Source organism: Culex quinquefasciatus, chromosome 3 (assembly GCF_015732765.1).
Source record: "Culex quinquefasciatus strain JHB chromosome 3, VPISU_Cqui_1.0_pri_paternal, whole genome shotgun sequence".
NCBI lineage: Eukaryota > Metazoa > Arthropoda > Insecta > Diptera > Culicidae > Culex > Culex quinquefasciatus.
Genome location: NC_051863.1, coordinates 126,000,351 through 126,010,397, shown reverse-complemented (window position 1 = coordinate 126,010,397; position 10,047 = coordinate 126,000,351). Strand labels below are relative to the sequence as shown.

The following is a 10,047-nucleotide window of genomic DNA, read 5'->3' as shown; positions in this document are numbered from 1 at the left end:
CATCACTTCGCCCGTTCCCCTTCTAGGGTGTCCGGGGGTACGATGGTGTCGACTGGTTGGGCTGACAAAACGGAAAATATGCAGATTGCAGATATCTCATTGAATTAAAGCGATTTTGATTGAGTGCCAAGAACAACTGGTTTTCAATTTCGTCTCAACTGCACTCAACTACCACCCCGCAGGCCATTTCTCACAACAGCTGGGAAAAATGTGGCCAGAAAAAAAGCAGCAGCTCCGTTCATCCTTTTCATTGGCAAGCAAACAATACCCGTGCAACTTTTCGAGACGCTCGTTACTCGTTTGCATATTGCACATTTTCAACTGCCACACACTCTGGGACTCTGGTTTGTGCGATGCGATGCGCCAGGACTGGGACCCATGCAGCTCAGGGAGAATCCTTGCCCGGAATAAAGGTCAAGGTGGAGTGCCTCTTCACCACCTGATAGCTAGATTCAGGGTAACATAAACTTGGAGATCGTGTACTTTTACTAAAGTTTCTATGAAATTATTATTTACACTTTTTTTGATAAGCTAATAAATTAAATATTCAAATTAATTAAAAAATCGTGCAAAATTGCATATTTTAAACATGTTCTACGAAATAACACTTAAATTGCTATCTATGTTTTACAGCAACTATTCACCAGTGTAAACTAGCAGCACTGCACGAGAACTAATTCAATTGTTTGAACAATCAAGTCCCCTGTGTTCGCTGTGCATGCTGTTGTCCTTACACGTGGGAAGGTGACACGTGTTTGCTGTCGGTTTTGTTTGAACAAAAATGTATAAAACATAACACGGAAACGCACTGGTGCACGATGACGACGTGATGATTAACACGTTATGGACATGACAGCAAGAGAAAAATAATAAAAAATCTGCACTTTGTTTGAGCGACGTCGTTACAATCTGGCCCACGTTGCATGACTTGAGTTAATTGCTTAATTTGATTTCTGATGTTCAGTCTAAAAATAGCAGTGATGGACAGACGTTCTTCTCGAGGCATAATCAATTTATCATTTTAACGAACTTGCTCTCACACTTTTGAGGATGTCCTCAATGACGTCAGAATGAAAATTACATTGGCACCATTGTAGAGTTCATAAATGAATCAAATGAATCAAATGAATCAAATGAATCAAATGAATCAAATGAATCAAATGAATCAAATGAATCAAATGAATCAAATGAATCAAATGAATCAAATGAATCAAATGAATCAAATGAATCAAATGAATCAAATGAATCAAATGAATCAAATGAATCAAATGAATCAAATGAATCAAATGAATCAAATGAATCAAATGAATCAAATGAATCAAATGAATCAAATGAATCAAATGAATCAAATGAATCAAATGAATCAAATGAATCAAATGAATCAAATGAATCAAATGAATCAAATGAATCAAATGAATCAAATGAATCAAATGAATCAAATGAATCAAATGAATCAAATGAATCAAATGAATCAAATGAATCAAATGAATCAAATGAATCAAATGAATCAAATGAATCAAATGAATCAAATGAATCAAATGAATCAAATGAATCAAATGAATCAAATGAATCAAATGAATCAAATGAATCAAATGAATCAAATGAATCAAATGAATCAAATGAATCAAATGAATCAAATGAATCAAATGAATCAAATGAATCAAATGAATCAAATGAATCAAATGAATCAAATGAATCAAATGAATCAAATGAATCAAATGAATCAAATGAATCAAATGAATCAAATGAATCAAATGAATCAAATGAATCAAATGAATCAAATGAATCAAATGAATCAAATGAATCAAATGAATCAAATGAATCAAATGAATCAAATGAATCAAATGAATCAAATGAATCAAATGAATCAAATGAATCAAATGAATCAAATGAATCAAATGAATCAAATGAATCAAATGAATCAAATGAATCAAATGAATCAAATGAATCAAATGAATCAAATGAATCAAATGAATCAAATGAATCAAATGAATCAAATGAATCAAATGAATCAAATGAATCAAATGAATCAAATGAATCAAATGAATCAAATGAATCAAATGAATCACAAATCATGTGGAAAATTACATCGTTGCCATTATACTTTCTTTGCTGAAACAAAAACTGTCAGAATCACACACAACACGACACATTCATTTTCACAAGTTGGTACCTCACGGCGGGCCACTTTTCCGTCGATTTTCACCTTTTCCTCTTTTTTTGTTTTAGTTGTTTTCACGGCGAGACTATTTTTAGCACAACCCGGAGTCGGATTTACATTTATTCCGGTGATTTTCTTTTCCTTTTCTCGGGTGGGTGGCAAATTAATCGCTAACTGTGGGGGAGGGGTGGCAAATTTGTTTTAATGCTCTAGGACCCTCTGAAAGTTGAATTCGCGTTTCTTCGATGCTTTTGACGGCGTTGTTTGAATTTATTGTGTGTTGAATAAAAAAACGAATAACCAAACTGTCGAAAGCGTGGCGATAATAATAATCTTTGCCATGGTTCACTTTCTTCTTTTTTATGAGTTTTGTTTTTGTAATGTTGTTTTTTTCATGTTTTGCCATGGTGCGATGAATTGGATTTTTCTTAACTTTTTCACTTATAAATTACAGTGTGTTTTTCGTACGGCTAGTTCTAGTTTCGTTACAGTATAGTTAGGTATAAAAAACTCCCTCTCTCATACATTTCACAATCCTCTTCTCAGTTCTAACCGCTTAGTCTAATATCGCTAAATATTGATTACTAACTACTTCTGACCACTCTTCCACACTTGGTTCAATCTTAGAAAAACTTTGGGGGAGTTTGAAAACGGTGTCCAATTGCTTTCTCACGGTGGCAGGTGGCTAAACCCCAGGGGTGTCCGGGGGTTCGTCCGACCTCTGGGGATAGGTTATGGTAATGTGTTATAACTAACCTTCTTGTCATGCGATTTTACTGTTCTCTCTTTCTCTCTCTCTCGCTTGAAGTTTGCTGTCGAAAGATGCGTGCGTGTGTCAGGACAGGATTTAGCTCTTGCTGAGCTTTTCCCCGTTAACCTATGGTACTTTCGTTCTGTTCGTAGTGCTATTTTCTTAGAAAATAGATTGGGCTTAAAATTTGTCTAAAATATTCAATTGGAGTGCGTTTCGTTTACTTCGGGCTTTGAGTTGTCGATTGAATCCATTGCAGTTGGAGATTTTCATGTTAACTCAGTTTTTCTTTGGATGTGTTAGGAAAATCCCACTATTAAGTTTCATAAAACAACGGATTATCTTTGAAATGAATGTGTTTTTGATGACAACAAATTTTGTATTTTCAGCTGTAAGATAAATTTCACTTGGTTAGAGTCTTCACGTTTTTTTCTATAATTAATTTTTGATTGAAAAAATTGTTTGAATTTTATTATGATTTTTAATAAAAAAAATCAGTGTAATTAATTTCTGAAGCGTAACACACTTATTTAAATTTAAAAATATTATTATTATTACTTCCCGAACAAAAATCGATCTTGAAAATATGTTCTGATTGGTGTACTTTTTGTGTTCAATATAACTAATGTTATACGAACAGCTTTAAAAATGAAAAGTGAAATTTTGTTATATAATTAAAATATAACGAATAACATTTGGCTAATTGGCTGGATTTTCTAAACTGTGGGTTGTAGATTTTAAAATGTTGGGAATAAGTTATTGGAAATATCGAAAAATGTCCCATCATTTCCTGATTTTCTTAACAAATATTTGCAATTGATTTATGTGCTAAAAGCAACTGCAATTATTTGCTTTTATTGGTATATGTTTTCAATCCATTTTTAAAAAAATAAACTATAGAACAGGAAAAAATCATGAAAAAATCAGATTTCTATAAAATAAATTCACGTTAACATTTTTTCTTCTTGTTTTGTAAAACATGCATTTGTCTGGCTTTTTACGCTTAAAATATGATAGAATTAATAAATTTAACTTTTTAATAATCAAACCTCACTTCTAGATGGGCATCGATAGAAAAAATATGAAATTTTGCATTTTGAAAAAAAAAAACATGTCAAATTTTTTTAGATTATCTTGATGATGATTTTACTTGTTGAATGTAATTTTCCAAAAGTTTAAAAAAAATGTATTTTTCTTAATTCAACTTTGGCTGAACAAGACTAAGGCATATAGAAATAACTAAATTGCAGCAATCATTTGAAATATAACATTTTGAAAAAATTGTAGAAAAGATCGGGAAATTTTTCATTTTTTGTCGTTCGAAAAATTCTTCAATACATTGGAAATGTTAATTTTTTTGTCATTCGAAAAGTTCTTCATTACATTGGAAATGTTAAAGTTTTTGAAACAATTTTTAAATTTTCTGAACAAAATCATGCACAATAATCCCAAACTTCTTGTTAAATGTTTATTAAATTATTTCAGTAGAGAAAAGACGGAAAGGTAAAAAGCAAATAGATTGCGGCCATATTTTTTCGATATATTGCATTCTTTAAAACATCTGTTTGGCCCTCCCCCCTCAAAATTACTTAAAAAATCAGGGGGCGAAAACAAAATTTTAATCTTTATTGAAAAAAGAGTAAAATCGATTGTTAACTACTCAGAATAGGCAGTCGATTTATGAAATTACGCCTGTTAATGCCTTTTAAAATAATAAATTATTTTTTTAATATTTGGAACTTAATACCGGTAAAAGACGTTGGAAAAAATATATTTTCTAGAACTTATTGATATATTTTGCATAACCTCGACCACGACCAGAGCCGAGGGACAAAAACATTGTATAACATTTGTAGCAGCCTTAATTTCAAGAGCATACAAAAGAGGTCTCTAATAGTCACTTAAATTTAATTCAAATTTATGAAGTAATACGAAAATGTATGCAAATTATTCTGATATTCTTTTCTGTCTAATCGCAAACACTGAAAGAACATAACATATATTTTCTTCTGATACAGACTTTTAAGCTTTTGCAAGAGCTGAAATTATTTTCTGGTTAATGTTTTGAAATTGTCTTTTTAAGCTTATTAAAATGACGGTTGCAATTATCACTTCAAATTTTGCTTGCTCTAATATGTTCTTAACCGTTTTCAATTTACCTCGAAGACCAACAAATAGGTGATTTTCCTGACACATTCCGTATGCCCGCAAATTCTCACACTTCAATTTCGCTTGCATAATTTCGACTTAACTAAATCGCCTGAAGTGCTAATAATACCCTCTCGTCAAACGCTTTGTGCCACACAATTAGTAAACAATTAGTTTCCATCGGTACGGTAATTTCGGTTGATTTCTTATGTATTTTTTTTATGTTCTGTTACTTTTACGTTTTCACAACTGGAAGCAGTCTAATGAGTTTTAACGTGATTATAAATATTAATGCTTGCTGGTTTTTCTTATTGGTATGGTGTGTGTCGATTGTAGCTTTCCAAAATGTTATTCACGTTTTTATTAGCTATAGCTGCCTAATGCTAGTTCTTCTTTTGCTTTTTGGATTTTGAAAGATGTGAACTAAAACAAAAAAAAAAAACTGTGGAAAGACACGGTTACTTCTAAGCGAGGCTGTTTTCATTAGTTATATAGGTTTGCACGAGTATACAGCTTCTTCACTGTAGAAAGAGTTTTTTGTTCGAATGGTTTTACAGGGATGTTGTATAGCTGGTAAAAGGGTTCAAGCTCATGTGTTTTATTTTTCTCCTAGAGAACATCAACAGTAACATCACGAACAAAAACTGAAAAACAGACAGGACAGAGTGCGCAGCTCTACAACATCTGTACACGTGGCTTGTTGGTTAATAGTTTCTTTAAAAACGATGAAATCCATGGGGTTAGTCTGTGGCTTAGGAAGTATCTTATATGTTACATAATGGAACACCGTTTCTTATTTACTCAGTGGGAAGCACTCAGATTCTCCAGGTCCTTGCTGGAGGGTGGCCGCGACAGGTGCGGGTCGGCGTCGGTGGCCACGATCGGGGGCAGCACGTTCTGCCGGAACTCGCCCATCACGTTCCCCGCCGGGTAGTAGTACGACACCACGAACAGTTTGCCCGTTTTGGAGATGGACTTGCTAACGCCAAAGTACCGGCTCGCCCGCCAAACCATCTGGGAAAAGTGGCCCGTGTTGACGTTGGTGTGCAACAGGTGCGGCTCCTTGAAGTAGTCGTACCGCCGGTTGGTGCTGTACCAGTACGTGGCCACCTCTTGCCCTGTGGTGTTTGAACCCCCGGAAGAGGCCAATCGGCAATCATTTAGTTATCATCGAAATATCGTTAGTTAGGGGGACTTTGATCATTGTTTGTAATACCGATGATTCATAACCTAAATTACAACTTCAATTCAGACTTCTAGAACAACCCGTAGTTTCATTCTACCAAAAGTCAGGCCAAATTTACTAACCATCCGGTTATTTTAAGTATTAAAATTGTTCTCAGTGCGAATGACAAACCAATCGGTATTTAAAAAAAAACTTTACCAAATTGTTTGAGATTTCATTTTGAATGTCAATGTCAAAAATCTGAAAACTACTAACTTTGGTAATATCACAACCGATTTCGGTAAAATCCCAACCGATTTCGGTATAATCACAACTGACGTGGATTTCAGAGTTATTTAATGTTCTGTCAGGAGCACAACTTTCTTAATAGTTCGTAGATCGTGATCATAGTCCCCCTGGTTTTCCAGAAAAACTTACCGGACAAATCCGTCAGCAGCGAGTTGGCCGGACAGCAGAATATGTTCTGCCCGTAGTTGGAGCCGATTTGGTAGTACAGCTCGTTGGTGTTGGCCAGGTGGTTCGCCCACTGGTTTGCCATCTCGCACAGTTCCGCCGAAATGGACAGCGCCGGCGCCCCGTGCCTCATCCGGTACTCGTTGTGCCAGCACATGCACTCGAAGATAAAGTCCTTGTCCATCACGATCTTCACCTTGGGCGAGCCCTCACCGCCATCCTCCGTACCGACCGTAGTGATTCCGGTGCCGCCGTTCTTCTGGCGGTCCTTCCGGTCCAGGGTGGTCGAACTGGCTGGTTTGGGGAGTAGCGGGCGTTGGTCAAGCTGGTCCTGCGTTTGACCGGTGTCGTTGATGCTGATGTCGTCCAGGTTCGGCGCCGGTATGTTCCGGCGGCCGTTCTTGTTCAGGTCACAGGCGGCGACTCGCTTGCGCAGGTTGGCCATCACGATGGCTTCCTCCCTAGGGGGAAACAAGGGGGAAACAAAATGTTTGAAGTTAGACACGCAATGTAAACAATAACAAACACTATTGTTTGGCTGACATGGTTCAAACTGCAGTTAGTTATGTACAACTATACTAAAGGAAACTATGTACGAAAACCCAGCCCAATTATTTAATCTTGAGGCTGATTCCAGTGACTGTAAAAAATGCAGGGATCAAGCATAGACCTGGGTGCGGAATAGTTGTCCGCAAAGCGGCCTCAATTTAGAACTGTCAAAGCGGAACCAATTTACTGTTTGAAAAATGATGCCAAGAATTGGCAAGTATTGTAATCGATCTATAATTTATTTTGTCAGGAATAAAAAAGTGGAGGGCGTCGAGCTTTTGGGTCAGTATTAAGAAAAGGGATGAAATCGAGATTGTCTTAATTCGTTGCTAACATTTCCATAAGCGCTATGTCTCAGTCAAAACCTATGTTTACAAATTGTTTAAGACGAATTATCAGTAACTGTGAATGGCACCTGCCAAATAATATTGAATAATCTTACTCCTGTATTATCACTGCGCTTCAAAGATATATAATCTCGTAATTTCCATCCCGTTGCTCTTCTGATTCACAAAATTCCCCCACTTCTGACGCAATATTGCATCACGTTGAAAACAAAGAAGGACTCTTTTAACCGCCCATCGTTTAGTCTACGAACAAAAAAGCACGAAGAACTTAATTTTTCAGCGAAAACTTTAATATCATCAGATCCAAAATGTTTCAAAACGAGTCACTTCAGCAGCAAAAAATATGTCACGCTTGAGCTTGAACAAAGCCTTCTACTTTGTTTATGTTTACAGCTGTAGTGCAGTTGTATTAGTGAGGGGCAGTGGGGATCATTCTGAAATCACGTTACGCATTCTGTCTTTTCAGCACCCAGGCATAGACTAATAAAAGACTACACAGTAGGCTCTGAACCATGACTCAACCTTTTTATGACCCCTCGGCACGGCCGGTTCACTGTCAAAAATGACAGATCGAAATGTCATCAACTGGCAGCTCTGACGTTGACATGACATTTCACGCAATGTTATTGTTTTTGTTTTGTTTTGAATTAAACGGAAAATGTTCCAGATGCGGACGGTAATTACTAGAGTGAACCATCGTTCGGGGGGGATCCTGAGGGTGGTCGAATTTCTAGCGATTCCGTTTGTCTACTGAAAGATAGACACGCCTACGCCTGAAGGTCATTCCGGGATTCGAACGGCAACATGGGCCTCACCATCGAGGGCAAGAAGTGACTCCCGATCGAGATCATTTCGGGCTGTCAATCGTCATCCTCCCAGAAAACGACCACGTGAACACCGTCGGGTTTACCAAGCAAAGCGGCGTATCTAGTCGTGGCCCGCCTCCGGTTGATACTGCCGGGGCAAGACTGACCTTCTTCAAGCCGGGATCTTCATCCAGAAAGGCAAGAAAGTCCTTGCAGACGCCATCTGGGCCTCGACGTACTGAATCTACTTCAAAAACCTCAACAGGCCCAAGATCTTTGCCCCGAAGTGCCATTCCGAACCCGGGGGCATGAGCTCGAACCAGCAACTTGGAACTGGCAACGAGGAAGACGAACAACGCAACTTGTCAGCAAGCAGGTGCAGGGCATGCGCATCCTTAAAGTTACTAGCGGAGGTCAGCACAGTTTGTCCCATGTAGAGGGAGACTTAGAGGAAGCCACCCCGTCACGGAACCGAAACCCGCCGCCGCCGCTAAGTCCAAGAATGTAGAATGAGAATAAATTTTACTACAAAGAAAACAAATACGCGGATACTTTTTATCATGTACTTCAAATTTTATTTTCAATTGTTGGTTACAAATATTTTCAACTTGATCTAAAAATTCACTTCTTCTTGACCAACTCCTCGCCCTTCTGGATGTTTTTCTTCAGCTCCTGAATGGCCTTCTTGAGCAGCTCCTTCTCGTTGGCGTTCACCTTGGGCAGACCAAGGTTCTTCTCGAGACCGTTCTTGCCCAGCAGCAGCGGCGTGGAGAAGTAAGTGGCCTTGGTAATATCCGAGCGGAAAAGACCGGAATGTTGACCTCTTGTGGGTCGACTCCGGCACGGTCAATGTCCAGCATGGAAATGGCCAACACGCGCTTTGGGTCCAAAACTGCAGCCTTGGGCAGAGTGTCGCAGGCAATCGGGACCGTTGAGTTAACCGGATTCGAGATGAGGGCACGCATTGGCACATCCGGCGGCGAGGCCGCGGGCGATCAAGGTGTTCGTGTTGAATAGATTTGGCTCGCTAAACAATAATCCCTGCACTGCTGATTAACTTATTGCAAAGCAAAACAACACAAACAAGATGCGCGCGTAAATCAGCACAAAACGAAATTGAAAAAGCCAGCGCTGCCAGGTCGATCTGTCATACGAGGGGCGAGCCGATATGGGGTTCAACGTTGTACCCGCGGTTCACAGCTTATGAGTCATACTTTTTGGAAAATTTTGTTCGGAGTGAGTAGTCTTTAATTAGTCTATGGATCAAGTCTCCCTAAACGCACTTTTTTAAACAATTGATTGTAAAAATAGTATGACGATAAATTTAACGTCAAATGCGTAAGGGGTTTGAAGTTGAAATGTTTATCAAACAATTCATATATTAAAATATTTTTTTGAATAATTTTTGAGTGTTTTCTATACTTATCAAAAAAAGAAAAAAGATCTCTTGGAAGTTTTTTGCAGCACTTTTTAGAAAAATGTATGTAACTCAATGTCAACATTTTTTTTTCTTCGTTTTCTAAAATGAGTTTTAGTCAATTTCGCACAACTTTCTAGAACAAAGCTAATTGTTTTACCCACATGCTGACGAGATACAGTCTTGGGATCAAGTGTCCCCGGGGATCAAGTCTCCCCACTCTCCCCTA

At 37.8% G+C, this 10,047-nt stretch overlaps 1 protein-coding gene across 3 annotated transcripts in view; it reads right to left on the bottom strand.

Annotated features, from left to right (window-relative positions):
* Positions 1–4,089: 4,089 nt before the first annotated feature.
* Positions 4,090–10,047, bottom strand: part of LOC6039862 — a 44,590-nt gene continuing 38,632 nt past the window's right edge. For all 3 annotated transcript variants that reach the window (XM_038264996.1, XM_038264997.1, XM_038264998.1), the window contains exons 3-4: positions 6,664–7,160; positions 4,090–6,178 (exon numbers count right to left, since the gene is read on the bottom strand). In XM_038264996.1, the coding sequence (XP_038120924.1) occupies positions 5,862–6,178; positions 6,664–7,160 (814 nt within the window). In that variant the 3' untranslated portion in view covers positions 4,090–5,861. The remainder of the gene's footprint in view (positions 6,179–6,663; positions 7,161–10,047) is intronic.